The sequence below is a fragment of the Drosophila subobscura genome, chromosome U (assembly GCF_008121235.1).
Source record: "Drosophila subobscura isolate 14011-0131.10 chromosome U, UCBerk_Dsub_1.0, whole genome shotgun sequence".
In the NCBI taxonomy this organism is placed as follows: Eukaryota; Metazoa; Arthropoda; class Insecta; order Diptera; family Drosophilidae; genus Drosophila; species Drosophila subobscura.
The window spans coordinates 7,318,928-7,336,602 of NC_048534.1; the positions used below are offsets into that span (position 1 = coordinate 7,318,928).

General features: G+C 45.9%; 7 protein-coding genes across 9 annotated transcripts; 3 read left to right on the forward strand and 4 right to left on the reverse strand.

Moving 5' to 3' along the window:
- Positions 1-98: 98 nt before the first annotated feature.
- LOC117902021 (enoyl-CoA delta isomerase 1, mitochondrial) lies at positions 99-1,279 on the forward strand. The gene is made up of 3 exons (XM_034813078.1): positions 99-471; positions 531-677; positions 729-1,279. The coding sequence occupies exons 1-3, from the start codon at positions 220-222 to the stop codon at positions 1,188-1,190; spliced, it is 861 nt and encodes a 286-aa protein (XP_034668969.1). The 5' UTR covers positions 99-219; the 3' UTR covers positions 1,191-1,279.
- Positions 1,209-3,305, reverse strand: LOC117902017 (dynein regulatory complex subunit 3). 2 transcript variants are annotated; one of them, XM_034813067.1, is made up of 5 exons: positions 2,968-3,305; positions 2,623-2,906; positions 2,386-2,564; positions 1,443-2,327; positions 1,209-1,378 (listed from the first exon to the last, which is right to left on the reverse strand). In XM_034813067.1, exons 1-5 carry the CDS (start codon positions 3,182-3,184, stop codon positions 1,324-1,326), a joined length of 1,620 nt encoding a protein of 539 aa, XP_034668958.1. In that variant the 5' UTR covers positions 3,185-3,305; the 3' UTR covers positions 1,209-1,323. The 2 variants fall into 2 exon arrangements, with proteins under 2 accessions (XP_034668958.1, XP_034668956.1); XM_034813065.1 differs by having other exon boundaries at positions 1,209-1,382.
- A 136-nt stretch (positions 3,306-3,441) lies between these two features.
- On the forward strand, positions 3,442-10,144 carry LOC117902016 (serine/threonine-protein kinase dyf-5). 2 transcript variants are annotated; one of them, XM_034813063.1, is made up of 7 exons: positions 3,442-3,677; positions 6,807-7,016; positions 7,078-7,245; positions 7,307-7,645; positions 7,704-8,719; positions 8,848-9,105; positions 9,670-10,144. In XM_034813063.1, exons 2-7 carry the CDS (start codon positions 6,861-6,863, stop codon positions 9,827-9,829), a joined length of 2,097 nt encoding a protein of 698 aa, XP_034668954.1. In that variant the 5' UTR covers positions 3,442-3,677; positions 6,807-6,860; the 3' UTR covers positions 9,830-10,144. The 2 variants fall into 2 exon arrangements, with proteins under 2 accessions (XP_034668954.1, XP_034668955.1); XM_034813064.1 differs by lacking the exon at positions 3,442-3,677 and having other exon boundaries at positions 6,861-7,016; positions 9,670-9,791; positions 9,941-10,144.
- Positions 10,145-10,483: 339 nt separating this feature from the next.
- On the forward strand, positions 10,484-10,913 carry LOC117900832 (larval cuticle protein A2B). Its single transcript, XM_034811340.1, has 2 exons — positions 10,484-10,510; positions 10,568-10,913. Exons 1-2 carry the CDS (start codon positions 10,499-10,501, stop codon positions 10,883-10,885), a joined length of 330 nt encoding a protein of 109 aa, XP_034667231.1. The 5' UTR covers positions 10,484-10,498; the 3' UTR covers positions 10,886-10,913.
- Positions 10,914-11,210: 297 nt separating this feature from the next.
- Positions 11,211-11,960, reverse strand: LOC117900830 (larval cuticle protein A2B). Its single transcript, XM_034811338.1, has 2 exons — positions 11,822-11,960; positions 11,211-11,752 (listed from the first exon to the last, which is right to left on the reverse strand). Exons 1-2 carry the CDS (start codon positions 11,828-11,830, stop codon positions 11,321-11,323), a joined length of 441 nt encoding a protein of 146 aa, XP_034667229.1. The 5' UTR covers positions 11,831-11,960; the 3' UTR covers positions 11,211-11,320.
- A 1,613-nt stretch (positions 11,961-13,573) lies between these two features.
- On the reverse strand, positions 13,574-16,943 carry LOC117900829 (UPF0430 protein CG31712). Its single transcript, XM_034811337.1, has 4 exons — positions 16,457-16,943; positions 16,125-16,397; positions 14,244-14,327; positions 13,574-14,173 (listed from the first exon to the last, which is right to left on the reverse strand). The coding sequence occupies exons 1-4, from the start codon at positions 16,796-16,798 to the stop codon at positions 14,015-14,017; spliced, it is 858 nt and encodes a 285-aa protein (XP_034667228.1). The 5' UTR covers positions 16,799-16,943; the 3' UTR covers positions 13,574-14,014.
- Positions 16,944-16,987: 44 nt separating this feature from the next.
- On the reverse strand, positions 16,988-17,578 carry LOC117900831 (bis(5'-nucleosyl)-tetraphosphatase [asymmetrical]). The gene is made up of 2 exons (XM_034811339.1): positions 17,386-17,578; positions 16,988-17,316 (listed from the first exon to the last, which is right to left on the reverse strand). The coding sequence occupies exons 1-2, from the start codon at positions 17,553-17,555 to the stop codon at positions 17,058-17,060; spliced, it is 429 nt and encodes a 142-aa protein (XP_034667230.1). The 5' UTR covers positions 17,556-17,578; the 3' UTR covers positions 16,988-17,057.
- Between the last annotated feature and the right edge of the window lie 97 nt (positions 17,579-17,675).

Below are 17,675 nucleotides of genomic sequence, written 5' to 3' on the forward strand. Positions count from 1 at the left end.
ATAATATCAGTTAATTTTCTTTTCTAAATTCGTTCCATTCGATAGGCAGTTTTCACAACGATAATCGATTGTAGATCAGCTGATCGCTTCGGTTTCATTTCTTCTGTTTGTTTCGGTTCGCGTCCCGACTGCAAAGCAAATGAAAAAACAAGTTAATTTGTTTAATTTTATGCCTGCCGCTGAGTGCGTGATTGCTCTTCAAGTTCAAAAGTCGTAGAAATGTTGCGCAACAGGCTGTTGGCCAGTCTCCGGCAAATAAAACCCATTAATTGCAGCCCATTTTTGCGATCGCTCTCAAATGCAGCAAACTCGGGTCTCACTCGGGTCGAAGTTGACGACAAGAGTGGGATTGCCACATTGTCGATGAATCTGCCGCCCGTGAACACTCTCACCTTGGAGTTGATGCACGACTTAATTGATTCCATTAACCAGATCGAGTGCAACAAGAGCCGTGGGCTCATTCTGACGTCGGTGAGTCTGGGCAGTGGACAAAGGTTTTCTCTGACACGATATCTTCCATTATTTTGCAGAGCAATGACAAGGTTTTCTCTGCCGGACTTGACCTCAAAGAGCTGTACAAGCCCGAACAGGGGAGGCTGAAGGAGTTCTGGACAATCTTCCAGGACCTGTGGCTGGCCCTGCATCTCTGCGGCATTCCAACAGCAGCGGCCATCAACGTAAGTCCAAATTGTGCATCGAAGAAACACCCAATAATCATTGTACTTTAGGGTCATGCGCCTGCCGCTGGCTGCATTATGGCCACGGCCTGCGAGTACCGCGTCATGCTGCCGGATTTCTTTATCGGAGTGCATGCCACGCGGTTTAGTTTCCTCGTCTCCAAGTGGATGATGCTCTCCTATCAGAGTGTGCTGCCACGCCGGATTGTCGAGCGGGCACTGAACCAAGGTAAGCTATTCAGCACTCAGGAGGCCCTGGAGGTGGGCCTCATCGATGAGGTGGCCTGCAGCAAAGAGGAGGCCCTGGCCCAGTGTGCCGCCTTCATTGGCACCTTTGACAAGGCCAATCCCATTGCCAGAACACTGACCAAGCGAATGTGTCGCGACGCGGATGTTCGCGAGTTGCTCAGAGATCGTGCCGGCGACTTGCGTTCCTGTATGGACTACATCAATACTCCCCTGTTCCAGGAGGGACTGAGCGCCCACCTCGAGGGCCTCAAGGGGAAAAAATAATTGGTCAACTCATCAAACTGGTGCTGTCCAAAGTGTGCTGCATTTATTATAGAAATTTTGTATATTAAACTGTTACTCCCAAAAACTTATTCCTGGTTCAACTCCTGTGGAAGATTGGCCAGAGCCTCTGTCATCATTTCCATGAACGAATTAATTTCCAAGATTTTGGCACGATGTCGGTCCACTTCCTTGCTGTTAAGAGGAGAGTGTCTATAGTGCCTTTTGTTGTCTCTAAATTTGGATTCCACTCACCTGTTCAGCTGCTGAATCATGTTGTCAATGAACTCCCTGCTGCGCGTGGCCATGCGATCCTCGCGTTCATCAATGCGCAAGTTGTGAGTTGTTCGCATGCACTCGACCAGTTTGAGGACAGCCTCGCGATCGTCCACACACATTGTCAACTCCTTGGGCACGGCACCAAGTTCCTGACGAGCCAATTTGGTGGCCAGAAATTGCGTCACCATCTCCGTCATGATGTCTGCAAAGTGGCCGCTGACATCGCGTAGCTGCAGGAAGAACACCTGAGCTTGCTCCACAAAGCCGGCCATCAGTTGGGAGATTTTGTGATGAAAGTTCCGCGTGGATTCCTCAACAGCCTCATGCAAGTGTAGTTCCTGGGACATCAAGCTCTGCCACATGTCGCTGAGGGCATCATCAAATTGTCTGTTGAGTGTGTCCACCTGTGCGTACGCTTCTGATCCGTCCTCGCTCTCCTCCAGCTCACGCAGCATCGAGCGTAGCTCCTCGAATGTACGCTCCTTGTATTGCATAAACTCTTCGATCTGCGACTGGCCCAGAGACTGCAGCTCTTGCTGCCCTTCCTGCATGTTTGAGTTAAAATCTTGGATCTCCTTATCGCGTTCTCCAAAGCGCTCTAGGCCCAGCCTGTAGATCTTCTGGGTCAATTGGTGGACGTCTTTGGCATACTCCTCGGTCAGCTCTTGCGCCGTAGCCCCTACCAGCATTAGGAGTCGCCCGTTCTCGTCGTCTCGCCACAGGGAATCGTACAGCTGCTGGCCATCTAGATGCTCCACAAAGCTGGAGGATAGTCGCTCTGCTTCGGCTGCCTCCCTTGCCGCCGTTTCCAGGGCCTGAATCTCACGCTCTTGCTTGTCCTCGATCTCACGTAGTTCGCGACTGTTGGGAAAGAGAGTTGGATGTCATCTGGATGAGGGCATTAATGGAGGTAACTCACTAGAAACGCTTTCGCGCCTCATCACGGGTGTCCGCTTTGATGAAAACATATTCGTAGTAATTCAATTGGGGCAGAATGGCAGTCACATAGAGAGATAAAGGGAAATCTGGTTGCTGGGCAATGGGATTACCTTCCAGATTAAGCACCTTTAAGGTGTTTACAAAGCGCAGTCGTTCGATCTGGAAAGACACAGAAAAAAGTAATTTGAAGATGTATTTTCTTAGGGCGAGATCTCACCCCATCAACCGTATCGATGAGATTATGGCCAATGCTGAGAATGACCAGCTTTTCGAGGCTCTCCAGGTTCTCAATTTTCGTGATGCGATTGCTGAACAACGAGAGGGTTTCCAGGTTGACCAGCGTCTCCAGGTTCTCGACTTTCGTGATGTAATTGAAGCTGAGATTCAGCTCCTTGAGCGCTGTGAGCATTCCAATGTGCTCTATGACTTCGATTTTGTTGCAGTTGAGGCACAACTTGGTGAGATTGGGTAACATCCAGAGATGGTCGATTCGCAAGAGATCTTCAAAGAAGAAATCCCTCAGATTAGACCCTCTTTAAAGCGCTTTCCAGTGGCTGCTTACTCTTGAACTCCAGTCTCATGGTTTGTATGCGTTCGTAGACCACAGGCTCCAGCTGATGCAGGCGACTCGACTCGCCCTTTTGTCCCTCCCCCAGGTATGCTGTCTCGATCATCTGGCGATCAATGATGCCCGGCTCTGGGCAGTTGATCTCCTCGAGGAAGCCCCTCGCCGGCTCCACACTCTCATCCCCCGAAGCCTGGCTGACCTGTTCGTCCATTTTGATTGACTCCCGCTCGACATTTGCCAGGCAGAGTCCATTCCATATCAAGGCTATGGTTGCCTGGGGCAACCGAAAACAACAGAGCCCTGCCTAGTAACCACTTGGGTCGTGGTCTCAGGTGCGTGTTCCACCCCTTCGATGACTCGCTGGAACAGGTGCAAAGGGGTTTTCCTTTCTTTTCTCTCCGGTGAGGCCGGCTCCGTGTCCCGATTGATTCCACTCGTAGACCTTCGTGCGTTCGGCTCTCTCTGGGGGGTGCAGCGGAGCCAAGGGATGGTCTAGTTAGGGTTGCGGTTGTTTAGCTTTTCGGGTTGTTGTGGATATCGGCTCTGGCAGTTGTTAATATTTGCTTCTAAAATAAACTCCTGTTCGCGAGCGATACTTACCATAGGGAGAAACTCGATAAATCTACATTTAATTCGTTTGAATCGAATCATCCAGACAGAGATCAAGTGGAGAGCATCGGATTTAAATGCGATTGTGACTCGAGGTACGACTAAGGGGCATTTCAGATTGCAGAATAGTTAAGCAAAGCCCTTCCCTTCGGTGCATTGGATAACAGGCAGACCCCCCATTGACCGAACGTCGAATCGATAAAGTGACCCCGGGAACCTTTTGTTTATTTCTTTGTACACAGTGCGAAAAGTGTCGCATATCAGATATAGTAATACTCAAAGTACTACCCAACCCTCCGAGATGTGCGTGTTCCATGTGCAAATCTAATAAATTAGTTAAATGTGAATGGGTTCAAGGCCTCGGTGGGGGCAGCCAAGCATCATCACGTCCAGACCCTCCTCCATTGGCCATGGCACCAGCTACTCCAACAATGAGGACCGCAACAATGCTCAGCTTCATCTTTAGATTGCAGATGGGCTAAGTTGTCCACGATGTGGATATTTTATAGGAATTCTCGGCATCTAATTGAATTGGCAATGCCTTCATTTGAATGTTAACTAATTATGTCCGGTGCTTGCATAAGCCTTTTTGCTTGGACTTTGGAACAGTATTTGGATTTAACCCATGCCATCGTCCTAAGACTCCATCAAACGAAATTTGTATGTGTATCTGTGAAGTAAATAAAAACGAGTAGGTTCGTTTGTGAGACGCTTCGTACGCGTCACAACGTTTATACCCGGTACTCAGTCAGGACGACTTGGACGACATACATACATACTTACATATGTACATATGTACATGTGTATTTAAACTCATTATTTTTTCGAATTCTACATTTTTTCGGCCACCTCCCACAGAGCAGCACACTGTACAAGGCAGAGTGTGCGAGCGAGATGGTATGAGCAAACAAAATAAACAAAGCTGCTGGATAGGGTGAGGGGGTATGCATTGGACATGAATTTCTCCATTCTGCCTATAATAATGATCCAATTTGATCCTAATTCGGGTATTTGATGGACAAGACCATTCTCTACGGAACTGCGTTTTTTTTCTCTTATCCTTAAATTTTGTATGTAGAAGATGTTTACCCTTTTTTGGTGGCGGAAGGGGCTGGTCGTAATATTGAAGTAAACTTGTAACAGTGTAATAGTAAAGCAGTCTGGATGAAAAAATATGGTGGTTGTAGCTCTAATGGTCTCTGATATCCAGGCGCTCATCAAGACGGACGGACAGTCAGACAGACAGACAGACAGACATAGGCTCGGCTATTGATGCTGATCAATAACAGGTGATAAAATATGTTCTTTATGGGTATACATAGGGTTACCCTATTTACTCTTCGAGCACCGAGTATAAAAAGCTGCGGGTACAGTGAATAAATTTCGACCTCAAGACACTGAATTCGCCGAGTGACCAAAAGACCATTACGAAACGCTAAGTAATTCCATGATTATTCCTGTTGTCTCCTAAATCAAAATAAAAAATACATTCCAGCAATGGCCATGGACCTTTTCGAATAACCCCCCGTTACTAATTCAGTTCCAACTTATGGATTAGTGATTTTGTCCGGTGTTTGCATAAGTTTTTCATGCACATAACATATAACCATTTCGTATAAGTAAATCGATAAAACGAACCCTTTCGAATTCAAAAGATTTTACTCAAATATGCAAGACTAATAGTATGGAATATTCCCAATCGAATTGGGAATGCGCGAATGCTGTGGATTAGCTCTCTTAAGACGGCATTGAGAATTTGATTGGGAATGCGATTAGTGATCATCTATAAAAGTCTTAGCAAGATGTGGTCTCGAGTCATTTAATAACTGAAGATGAAGCTGCAGCTCCTCATACTCCTACTACTACAGCTCCTCATTGTGGCCAGCGCCGGTGGACGATACTCCTTTGGGTTGGGAAGAAAATAGATTTACATTTTTCTTATCCACACATTCAGCTCTTCTTTAGAGGGGAGCGAGCACTAATGCCTAATACACATTAAAATCATGAATCCATAAATAATAATAATCTTTTATCCTATCTTCGATTGGGAAAGGTTATTTTCCATAGAATGCAAGCAGAGCTTTCTTTTTAATTGTCATATCTAGAGAGGTATGCGATTATGTGCTGATGATAATAGTTAGATATGGTTTTATCCTTTGACAAATTAACTGAACAATAAGTGTAGAATTTGGACTAAAGTTGCTTCAAAAGTCACTCAAATCGTCCTGAGACTTCTTCTTTCCAGGGTCACCTTTTCACACATCCCTTTTCCCCGTCACTAATTCAATTGGCAACACACTCCAGCAGAAGATGTCAACTAATGGATTCCTGATTATGCCCGGTGTTTGCATAAGACTTCCATGTGGAAAACCATTTAGCACAAACCAATCGATATATTTATTAAGTTTTTGTTTAATTTACACTGGCCTCAGGCCAGCAACAACGATTTAATTTTGCTGCAGAGTGGCACTAAAGCAAACACCGCTAACAAATTATAAGTCTAAAGCTGATAAAGGAGTTGCCAATTCCATGGGTGAAGTTAATATAAATATTCCTTTAAAGACAAATAAGGAAGGACATTCAACTGAAGATGAAGCCAACGACATTAAAGCATTCAATTGTCCCTATCCACTTCAGCTTGGGTTTTGTGAGTACGGACCGCAAGTTTAACCACCTAATTTAATCAGGAATCCATATAATGAATTATAATGGCGGCTAGACAGGTTTTAGTTGAAATCTATTTTGCATATTTAGCAGTTTATTTTTTCCATTACAGCTCCAATTCAGCTGTGAATGTGTCCGGACTTTAGTTGTCTTTTATTATCTACGACTCTTGATTTGTGTGTCGAACAAGCTGTAATTACAGACCCTTCGACCGGCCACTTCTTCCATCCCATCCTCAAATGTTTGTTGGTGTATCTGTGACCTTGACGGAGAGTTGTTTTTCGGTTGAAATCAAATGGAATTCGGTCAAGCTTATCGGTTGGGCGCCTCTGGATCAATATATTGATTCCCAATTGGATAGGTGGCATCCGACAAATCGGGGCACACACATGTCCGGCTCATGGCCGATTCGATGTCGATTTGATTCCATATTTAGTGCATGTCATTTAATTAGAGCTCTGAGATTCGTTGGAGGTTGGCCCCAAGTGGGTTGGTGGTGGTGCATAAATAATAAAAATCCTTTCTATTGCTTATTCTTTTGTTTATTTCCTTGTGTACAGGTGCACAGCTAGAAACTATGTGAAGAAACTGAAGTTTGCTATTTTGTAGTAAGCATGAACCGATACATAACGCTGACCCAACTGGGGGACGGCACCTACGGCACCGTCGTGCTGGGCCAGCGCAAGGACACCGGCGAGAAGGTTGCCATCAAGAGAATGAAGCGCAAGTACTACTCCTGGGAGGAGGCCATGAATCTGCGTGAAGTTAAGGTGGGTCCCAAACAAGTTCCAGCATTCGAATCCTTCTGCTAATTCAGTCCACAATTTTCAGTCGCTGAAGAAACTGTCGCATCCGAACATTGTTAAGCTCAAGGAGGTGATAAGAGAGAACGACACGCTCTACTTTGTGTTTGAGTACATGAAGGAGAACCTCTACCAAATGATCAAGGATCGGGACACCCACCTGCCCGAGCCCGAGCTGAAGAGCATTCTCTTTCAGGTGAGCTGCCACTGAGATTTTTCTGCCATCTGTAACTATCATCCTCCATCCTCCTGTTTAGGTACTCACTGGCCTGGCCTTCATGCATCGTCATGGCTTCTTCCATCGCGACCTCAAGCCGGAAAATCTTCTCTGCTCCGGTCCGGAGCTGATCAAAATAGCTGACTTTGGCTTGGCAAGGGAGATCAGGTCGAGGCCGCCTTTCACGGACTATGTGTCCACCCGCTGGTATCGGGCGCCCGAGGTGCTGTTGCACTCCACCAACTATGGCAGCACCATCGACCTGTGGGCCATGGGCTGCATAATGGCAGAGCTGTACACATTCCGACCGCTCTTTCCGGGCAGCAGCGAGGTGGATCAGCTCTTCAAGATCTGCTCCGTGCTGGGCACGCCAGAGAAAGTGAGTGAACAGCGCAGGGAACATCGCAGGAACATTCTAATCACTTTTCTATTGGCAGGGTGACTGGCCAGATGGTTACCGACTGGCGTCCATGATTCACTTCCGCTATCCAGATTGTATCAAAGTGCCACTAAGCAGCGTCGTCAGTCGCTGCAGCCAAAACGGACTCGACTTGCTCGAGGACATGCTCGCCTACGATCCCGACAAGCGTCCAACGGCCCAGCAGAGCCTCAAGTATCCGTACTTTCACTCGCTCAAGCGAATCTCACCCACGGCGGCCACCAAGGCGAGTGTTCGCCTCAGTTCCAAGTATGCGGCGGCTTCCTCTGGGTCCCACACTGTGTCAAACCACGTGCTTCCGGTGCAGGAGAAGCTGCAGGCTGTCACCGAGCTCATCCACCAGGGCAACAACAACATGAACAACAACAACCTAAGCAATGGCAAGGGTCTGTCGAAGAACGTGAGCATGCCGCGAAAGTATCAGCCAAAGTTGAGCTTCTTAAACAGCCACGAAATGGGCATGCCTGCTCCGCAATCCCTGGCAGACTCTTCCAGCTTGGTCGGAGGACCCGCGGTAGACCAAGGGCAGACGCAGCATCAGTCACAGCAACAGAACGGAAGTGAATCCATAAACGACATCTACTTGAATCGCAACATTGCACAGCTTTTTGGCTTGCCAGCGGCAGCGGGCTCACAGCAGCAGCTGTACCATCCGAATGTCTCCTTCAGCAACACCATGGCCCGCAATGCGGGTGCCATTTATGTCAGCGGCAGTCAGCTGAGCTACGACACGGCCAAGAACAATGCCAAGAACAACGGCGGCGGCGGCTATTATGTGCCGGTGACACGCAGCTCCCTGCTGGCACCCGATGCCAAGGTCTACAATGTGTTCTCCAAGGTGAGCGCCAGCCAGGCACCGCCCAGCATAATCGTGCGACAGCCACAGCAGCATCAACAGCATCCCTCCTACGAAGCGTCAGCCATCAATGGAGCGGCCATACGTTTGTCCGCGCGAACCCGTCCGGCCGGGCAGGAGGCCAAGCTGAGGTCTGACGATCTGGACCAAATACTCGGGTGAGTAGGGAACGACTCTTACGGGGGGTGGCACTGTACTGTTTGAGCATTCTTATCTGTCTTTTGCCGCACTTTGAGGTTCCTTTCGTTCCCTCACCATGTGACTTTGTCTTTGTCTTTCCGTGCAGCTCCAAGCTGAAAACCTCCGCCAAACGCCAGCGAAATGCCAAAACCAACATGCTGCTGGAGGACCTCTTCGGGCAGCTGTCAATGGACTCCGACAGCGATGGCAAGTACCCGCACACTGTGCCACCCACGCAGCAGGCGAAGAGTGGCGCCCATCGGGAGCGAGATCTCTTTGGCGAAAGCTTCCTGCGGCCCGGCATACGGAAGAAGAATACCCAGAGCAGCCTGGAGGTGAACAACGGCAGTCACGCGGACTCGCTGTAAGTACGGAGTGAGGCGGCGGAGGAGAAGCTTCCCTGGCCTGCATGCATCTTGTAGAATTCTCATGCTCTCATTATCATGCGCTATCATCCATGTGCTCCATCTTGTTGTGCTCTCTCTATACTCTGTATCTGTCTCTCTCTCTCCTCTCTCTCTGCCTCTCTCTCTGTGTTTCTGTGTCATCGTTTTGTGTGTTTTCATTTGCTTGTGTCATTGAACATTTTGCGAGGGTTCCCCAAGTGATAACTCCTCCTCATCCTCCCCCTCAATCGATGAAGAATGTCGCTTTTGGCCCATAAGGTAAAACCCAACATTCGCTCCCCAAGTTGTAAATACATTTGAGTAGATGTAGGAATAGCTACAAGAAAGTATTACTCTCACCATATCATATATCCATCTGTACCCATTATCGTAGCCACAAAGTTATTATTTGGGATAAATTACAGACCCTTTGAGTTTCATTTCTTTATGGCACATTAAACTTTAAATAAAATAAGACTTCGATGAGCTCTTTCATGCTGTATTTATTGTTAGTTTAAAGCTGCTTATCCACACTCTTTCAGAGCACAACACACACAGAAGCAGAAGCAAGCAGCAGCTGGGAACGGAGCCGCGGCATTCCCCTGGGATGAGACCAACAAGACGGAGGATGAGAAGCTAACCGCTTGGATGGTGGCCGAGAATGGTAACTTGAATGTGGGGCAACAGCAAGCACTCCAATAAATCCAAGTAGTCGATTAGCAACTGAAAATTCGTGACAGCACCACATCAGCACCAATCCAAAAACTCACTGGCCATGAGGTATTTATTTTATGCCCATTATCATATTCCCAGGATCGCTGCTGGAGAATAAGTTCTGAAGGAGATCATCGACCAGCAAAGTGCCGCGTTGTACCTGAAACAGAATGGAATGAAACTGAAACTGAATCTGAATACAAACCGTCAAAACATCAAATCAAATCATCCAAACGAGCGTTTAGAGTTAAAGTTAATATTGTTGATGCTGTGATACAGAATAAGAGATAATTAAGTTATACCTTAACCGATGCTAATATAATCCAGAGTGAATTTTGAACATGTTATAGAGATTACTGAGTGATAAAAGTAGAGCTGTAGCTGAAGCTGCACCTGGAACTGGAGCTGGAGCAAGTGCGAGTGGGTTTCGGTTTCATTTCCCTTTTGCGATTTCGCCAAGAGTTTGGTGGCGCTCGTTGCATAAGCCCCAACCGTTGCACTGTCTTTGCGGCAGATTCAATTTCATCTGCCATAACTTGGCCACTGCGACAATGGGCCAACGGGGGCTTTGCATATAAAAGCGGATCGAGACAAGCCCTAAGTCAACAGTCGATAGACAGCCACAACCCACAGCCCATCTCCAGCTTCAGCTCCAGCATGAGTGCCCTGGTAAGCGACAAACATTATGGAGTGTATAAATCAAGGTACAAAGCATCCCTTGAGTAGTCTTCCAGCATTGGCCTTTGCATGTTCCTGTGTGCATTGGCCGCTGTGCAGGCTTCCATCATCGCTAGCCACAGCCATCCCGATGAGTTGATCTCTAGTCCAGCTCAGTATGAGTTTCAGTATGCAGTCCATGACAGCCACACTGGGGACATAAAAGATCAGTTCGAGCACCGTCGCGGCGACTATGTGACGGGCCGTTACTCGCTGATTGAGCCCGATGGGCATCGTCGCATTGTGGACTACACCTCCGATCCGCTGCTGGGCTTCAATGCTCAGGTGCGCCGTGAGCCGATTGGGAGCATCTACCAACGCTACTGAAGCAGACAACGAAAAGGATATTCGCCGCTGAAGAGGAACCATAATATATGACATGATCTGTATTTGTAGAATATATCCACAGGCTGTTTGAAGAAGTGTTTTCTGTTTGAAATTTGTTTTCGAAAAAATGCATTTATTGCCTTCTATTTACACATAATATGTACAATATTACGCTGATGAGATAGCACCACCCTTATACCTTACACCAATCCACGGCGGTACTGATAACTGAGTGGCGAAGAGTCTTAGTGGAAGAAGCGTCGAAGAATATAGACAGAAGCATAGGTGGTTGTGTAGAAAGTGGCTACGAATAAGTGTCTGGGTATCAGGTTAGATGCAGCTGCTGGATGCGGATGGGTGGTCGTCGTCGTCGATGCAATGAAATCAGTGTTTGATATCTCTCTCTGTCTCCCCAATCCAACTGTCTCTCCCGCCTTAGTGGTACAGGCCGAGCGGCAGTTTGGGTGCGGCAAGCAGCTTTGGTGCCCCATAGGCCAGGGGCAGCGGAGACAGAACCTTAGCAATGGGCGCAGCCTTAAGCACCTTGTGGCCCAAAGGATCCCGACGGACGACGGCATTGAAACCATTGTGGGCATCCGAGGTGTAGTCCACAGTGCGCAGATATCCATCAGCATCGATCAGCGTGTATTGGCCCTGCACTTGATCGCCCTTGCGGGACTCCGTCTGGCTCTTGATGTCGCCAGTGTGCTCGTCGTGCACCGAATAGGCAAAGTCATAGTGGGCAGGCGCCTCAACCTCGACAGCCTTCAGCAGGGGCTTGACAAGTCCCGGGGAGTGGTAGATGGGGCTCAGTGGCAGCTCGATTGCAGCGACAGCGCCCACACCCAGGATGAACAGAGACAAAAGCTGCAGCGAAACAGATTGGAAAAGGCAGTTAGTAGAGTCTACGATTCTCCCTGATCCTTTAGAACTTACAGCGAACATTTTGGCTTGGAATTTGTGTTTGGATTTCGTTTGTGCTGGCTTGGTAGTTGACTTCACTTGGGGCTCTTGCACTGAACTATGTCTCCAAGTGTCGCGTTTGCATCTTTTATATGGCTCGTTGAGTCAAAGCTCTCTGGCCGGCCGGCCAGCCCCACCTCCACTCAAAATTCAAGCCCAAGCCCAAGCACACGCACCGCGAACCGCTAACCGCTAACCGGAATCCGTCTAATGCAAAATTTTCTAATTTTTATTAATTTTATTTTTCGCACCGTACGAGCACATGGTAATAAAACATTCGCCGTGCTCTGCTCCAGTTTTTGGCAACAATGTAGGCAAGGTCCAAGCTGTTGTCTTTGGGGCAATCGGGAGCAAAATGAGCCAGACAATGGCACCCTTTTCAAGCTACGAGATCATGTACCAAAGTCAAGCGAAAGTTTGCTGTTATCAGTGAAACAATTAATCCAATATGTGGGGATCTTAGTGATTTTTTTATTCATTTTGAATGATTGCTGGAAGGGCTTTGGCGACGTATACTTAAGAGAGCAACCCATAAATGTGCTCAGCCTTTAGCCCATCACCCTTCCACCCCTATCTAAATAATCCATACGGGTCCTCTAATCGGATCAGCAGACTGCTGACAAGTTAGCTGACATATTGAATGGCTGAATCGCTGACTGGCAGGTGCATACGAGTATCTTACGCCGTCACAACAAACAAATTGCACGTTGACATTCGCAGATCGTTTCGCTTGATAGACAAACCCAAGATACGCCGCTAAAAAGCTTTGCCGATTTTCCACTAAATTAATTAATCAAATTGCGACATCCGCCTGCGGGCCGTGCCCCCCAAGATCTTTCTGGGTCTGATCGCCTTCGCCTTTCACGCTGGCACCGCACACAAATCAATGCGAAAAAAGGTAAGCAAAGTAAAGGCTTCAAACACCAAAACTCGTTGCTAAAATTCGATATGAAGTAATATGCGCTGGTGTGGAGTGCTGTGGAGTGTGGGGTCAGGTGAAGTTGAGTGGGGTGGAGCTGACAGGTGGTGGTTGGTGGTGCCTGTGCGTATTCGCATCTTGCGCCACATTCATTTAGAACAAGATTACGATTTCATTGCGAGTGGTCGTGGAGCAATTTTTGAAGTCGCCACCGCCTGCTCACGCACTTGGACAGCTCTCCGCTTATTTGCCTCTGCGCCCTTCTCCACCAACTCGCGAGCGTGCCTGCTGTCCAGCATCGCCCAACCCATTCAGCAGCAGACATATAAGACATGTAAGAAGTCTCTATAAATAATAAGTTGTGTCTACTTAGCGACATGTACACACGAGTAGATCGTGTCTGATACAAGTCCAAAGAAGGGGATTGGATTGGATTGGATTTGGATTGGGGAAGGAAATTACTAAATTGCATATAAATCAGCTTTTCTGGCGAGACTTGGGTGAGACTGGCATCAGCGTGTTTGTTATTGTACAAAAGGATAAATCCCTTTTGAAGTTTTTCTTAGAATATAATTTTGAATGATTAAATCGCTTAATCCATATCCTGTCTGATTTCGGCGTGCGATGGTTGTCTGTAATTTCAAGGATATTTCCCGCTATTTGTAGATAGATCTGAGCGTGCCACTTTCTTTTCTAATCAATCGAATTTTATTGTAAAACCATTGCCATACAATTTTACGCATTTCTAAAATTTTTATTATCCATTTCAATTGCGGTTTGATTTTGTTTATGTTTTGGTTTTTTTGAAATATCAAAAAGTTGCAAATAGATTTACATATTCACTGATTTGTTTGTTGTTTAGATTTTCTTAAGTTTTCAAATGTGTTAACAATACGACGCACTACACATAATCATTCGTCCCACATATGAGTTGTATATGTAAAAAAATTTAAGGAAATCGCTAGCACATTTCACTATGTAGAGGCTGAATAATAAATATTTTCATAATAATTGGCAATTTCGAAAAAGGTTCAACTTGCACTTTGCTTGTGCCTTAAACCATCAATTCGTCATTTAAAACAATTTAATAATATTAAACACAATAAGAACAAAAAAGACGAATAAATGGTTTCAAGCACAAACAAATCGCGCCAGTGAGGTAAACAAAAAAGCAAAAGCAGTTAACAAGAAATGATGCCATGGTTCCCAGCTGACTGACTGACACCGTGTGTCGCACGCAAAGTCTCTCATTGTCTGAGGGAGAATGACAGCTTGGGCCTGGAATTGTTTTTGCCTAATATGACTTTTTGCTCTTCTTTGACGCGTTTCTCCTGCTCTTTGCGCATTCGTTGGCGTTCCTCGTCCATTAGACGCTGCTCTTCAATTATCGCTAAGCGTTCCTCGGCCTAAAACAGCACAGAAAGTAAATAAGACAACTTTTCCAATGAATTATAATAATAATTGTTTATGGCTTACCAATTTTCTTTGCGCCTCTTCTATTTTACGATTATTTTCGGCCAAAATCTCTTCGAGCTCTTCGCGTTTTTGCTTTTCATCCTCCTATAAAACCCAAACAAAATGTCGTATTAATAAATCATGCCTAATCTTTTAGCCACAGCTTAGAACTATGAAATAGAAACAGTTTCTTGACATCAGCGATGCGATGCAAACTGTGCGAGAATTGGACGCACAGAAGTTTTGTGGTTGCAGGTATTTTTTTTTGCTTGATGGGCCTGCAAATGCAGTAAATCTATTTTTATGTTTAACAATAAGTTACAAAGAAAATTTTGGTGAAAGTAAAAAACATTTAGTAGTGTCTAATAAAGAATGTTATAAGTAAGTTTTTCTTTTAGTTTTTTTTGGTTTACAATATAATAGCACACAACATTAACAAATGTCTATTATTTCTAAATTGTTGGTCATTTCATTTATTTATTTTTTTGTTTTTGTTTTTTTTTTTGTTGCTACTTACTATTTAAATGGGTCATTATTCCAGTATAATGGCTAAATTTGTTTGGTAATTTTTGAATATTTTTTCATTTTTTATTTTTTTTTTTTTTTTTTGCTAATTCCATACACGTTTTTGGAAAAATAAAAAGCTTCAAAAACAAATATGAAAATCGCAAACTGGGCAAGAGTATGTGGAAGAACGCAATCCGGCTTAATAAAATATTACAGACAGATACAGGATGTGTTCCATAAAACTAAAACCTTGTCGAGTGAGTCTTAAACTAACTGCAGAGTCTTCTGGCGGTCGATCACAATTGTATATTGTTTAGCTTTGTGTATCGTTTAATATCGTTATAGTTGATGGCTTATCACACCGTCCACGTAGTATCGTTTGCTTAGGACACTCACCCGTGTTTTGTCTTTGTTTTTGCAAGCAGCGTACAGATGGAACTAATTAGTCGGCAGGCTCAAAGCCCGCCCCCACAACTAGACCACCTAACTATCGCAACTAACTTAGTAGAAAGCAAGACTGTACGCGAATCGGGGAACCTTTTTTCAAGAGAAGAGTAGTGGAGAGAGGAGTGTGTGAGCAACCTTTGCGTATCTGTCCTTCCATGGACCAAGTGCTTCACAGCAGGTTTGGGTTGCTTTAAATCCGGCATGGGGGGCTCTGTGTGAGTTGCTGGGATTTCTGTGTATTTATTGCGGGCTCTCGCGAGGAGAGTATCCCGCTGAATACGGTTTACAGAAAGCGTAGTATGCGTATGCGCCCAATGATAACAACGGGTTACAAAAACCAATATGTACCAAAATAAAAGTTTTAAAAATATATGAATGTAGGTAAAGAACAAACAAAAGATGAAGCTAAGAGTAAAAGTATGCAATACTTTTTTTGGCATCAAAACTGTGACACATGCGCGACACTTGGCAATGTCGTCATTTTGGCTTTTTTTGTTGGTAGGAAAAATAAAAATTACAAAATTATTGGCAAGAAGATAGATGCGAAACCTGCCGCGGCGTTCCCAGGGGCTCAGTGCGGCTGTGTGTAGCCTTGTGGCGTATACAGGCGAGCTGAAAAATGCCAGGTTAGTGATGCGAATGGTGGGGTGGGATGTTAGCCATGTCTACGCCCTTAAGCAGTTAAATATGAGGTGGGTTTACGGATTGTGCGAATTATTTTAGATGATGGGATGAGGGCTTGGGAGTATTTTACAGATGCATGTACACACGCGCACACTGAGCCGTTGCTGAAAACGCCGCCAGAGCGATTTCTGGTGGCATTGTGAAGACGACTGTTTTTAACTGCTGTTTATGTTTGTTCATGTTCTCGGTAGGTGTTGTTTTGTGTGTAGTTTTCTGACAGTGATAGCAGCAGTCGTCCAGCGAAATCTGATTACGAGCACCTACCTCGCGACGGCGTTCTTCTTCGCGTATCTGCTCGCGCCGCCTCTCCAGTTCCAGCATCATTTCTCGCTCCATTTCGGCCTTGGCTGTCTCGACGCGACGGTTAACCTCTTGCTCAATCTCGTCGCGCCGCTTTTCGAGCTCCTCCTCCACACGCTTCTTGACCAGCATCTCAATACGTTTCGCTGCTTCCTCCTCCACGGTTTTTTGCTCAGCTTCTTTTTGTCGACGCTGCCGCTCCATCTCCGCAAGACGCTCTACCTGCAGCTGGTTTTGCTGCAATTGATTATAGATACATTTCGTGTAATCCCTATGGTAGGACTTATCCAGCTTACCTCATCCAGTTTCTTGAAGCGGCTGCGCTTGTGTCTGCTACGCTGAGACTCATGGTCCGAGTATTGGCTGTCACCGCTCGATGAACTGGAACGTTTTCGAGGCTTTGATATAGACGGTGAGCTGCGATATTCTGTGTGCCTGTCGCTGCGATGCCTCTCCCGCTCCCGGTCACGCCGGCTATGGTGGTTCACCTCTGTTGATTTATCTCTGCCATTTCTCGTGCTGCTGCGCTCGTGGTCGTGGTCCCGATCCCGATTGTGAGACTTACTGCGTTTCTTGTGCTTGCTTTTGTGATGCCGGCGTTTTCCCGACGTGCTCGGAGTGCGTGAACGGGAACCCATTGCGAAATAATTGCAATTATTTCTATCACTAGCTTTATTGGAAGCTGGTTTCAGCTCACACAACAAAACAATCAATCTAATCAAGTAAATTTATACAATTTTCACAATGCTCGAAAACAGTGCTGCTAACGTTGCTAGAATCCATTTTTCGGACACCCTCTAGTGCTATTTTTAGTTGGTATTTTTTAGTGCTTTTCTTTAGTGTTGCACAACTTGCCACACTTTGTTTATTTTGGTTTGTTTTTATAATTTAAATTGACTACTGGGGTTTTTCACGAGCTACAATTAGTTCGTGAAACTTGTCGATCATCACTTGATAGTCCTTGAAGCCCGCGCAGTCCTTAGCAGCCTCCTTGCCCAGCCACTTCAGTTCCGTATGCTCCTCGGAGAGAATAGGTTCCTGGTTTGGATTACGCAGCTCAGCCAGCCAATAGATAACGATCTTTGGCTCTTTCTTCACCTGATAATTAAGCGTTATTGGAGTGTTCTTGTCTATAATCAAGTCATTTTCGTCATATCTGTTTATTGGTTTTTGATGTACTTTAATTAGATTTGTGTACACATGTGCGGCATCATAAGTCACTTACCCGGCTTCCTCTTTCGTTTCCCGCAGCGCTGTGGTGAAATCGTCCTCTCCCGGGTCCACATGTCCCTTGGGTGGGCTCCAATGAAAGCTGCCGTAGGAGGCTTTTAACAATAAATACTGGATTTCCCCACAGAGACGCCGGAAAACAACAAATCCGGCAGCTTTTTTCATTTTCTTGCTGTTGACTGGCTCAGTGGTGGAAAGTTTCAACAGGTAATAACATGAAGAACTTAGTGTTGAGAACTGTTACCGGTTATAGCTAAAGGTTTAAACTGATATCGCTTGATTGAT

What these genes read in the sequence shown, in the direction of transcription:
- LOC117902021 (XM_034813078.1), top strand. Translation starts at nt 220, where the DNA reads ATGTTGCGCAACAGGCTGTTGGCCAGTCTCCGGCAAATAAAACCCATT. An exon ending in GTGGGCTCATTCTGACGTCG is followed by an intron (nt 472 to 530) that starts GTGAGTCTGGGC and finishes ATTATTTTGCAG; the next exon opens with AGCAATGACAAGGTTTTCTC. An exon ending in CAACAGCAGCGGCCATCAAC is followed by an intron (nt 678 to 728) that starts GTAAGTCCAAAT and finishes ATTGTACTTTAG; the next exon opens with GGTCATGCGCCTGCCGCTGG.
- LOC117902017 (XM_034813065.1), bottom strand. Translation starts at nt 3,184, where the DNA reads ATGGACGAACAGGTCAGCCAGGCTTCGGGGGATGAGAGTGTGGAGCCG. An exon ending in CATGAGACTGGAGTTCAAGA is followed by an intron (nt 2,907 to 2,967) that starts GTAAGCAGCCAC and finishes TCTTCTTTGAAG; the next exon opens with ATCTCTTGCGAATCGACCAT. An exon ending in ATGATTCAGCAGCTGAACAG is followed by an intron (nt 1,383 to 1,442) that starts GTGAGTGGAATC and finishes TCCTCTTAACAG; the next exon opens with CAAGGAAGTGGACCGACATC.
- LOC117902016 (XM_034813063.1), top strand. Translation starts at nt 6,861, where the DNA reads ATGAACCGATACATAACGCTGACCCAACTGGGGGACGGCACCTACGGC. An exon ending in TGAAGAGCATTCTCTTTCAG is followed by an intron (nt 7,246 to 7,306) that starts GTGAGCTGCCAC and finishes CCTCCTGTTTAG; the next exon opens with GTACTCACTGGCCTGGCCTT. An exon ending in GATCTGGACCAAATACTCGG is followed by an intron (nt 8,720 to 8,847) that starts GTGAGTAGGGAA and finishes CTTTCCGTGCAG; the next exon opens with CTCCAAGCTGAAAACCTCCG.
- LOC117900829 (XM_034811337.1), bottom strand. Translation starts at nt 16,798, where the DNA reads ATGGGTTCCCGTTCACGCACTCCGAGCACGTCGGGAAAACGCCGGCAT. An exon ending in GCTTCAAGAAACTGGATGAG is followed by an intron (nt 16,398 to 16,456) that starts GTAAGCTGGATA and finishes AATCAATTGCAG; the next exon opens with CAAAACCAGCTGCAGGTAGA. An exon ending in AAGAAGAACGCCGTCGCGAG is followed by an intron (nt 14,328 to 16,124) that starts GTAGGTGCTCGT and finishes TGGGTTTTATAG; the next exon opens with GAGGATGAAAAGCAAAAACG.
- LOC117900831 (XM_034811339.1), bottom strand. Translation starts at nt 17,555, where the DNA reads ATGAAAAAAGCTGCCGGATTTGTTGTTTTCCGGCGTCTCTGTGGGGAA. An exon ending in GAAACGAAAGAGGAAGCCGG is followed by an intron (nt 17,317 to 17,385) that starts GTAAGTGACTTA and finishes ACCAATAAACAG; the next exon opens with ATATGACGAAAATGACTTGA.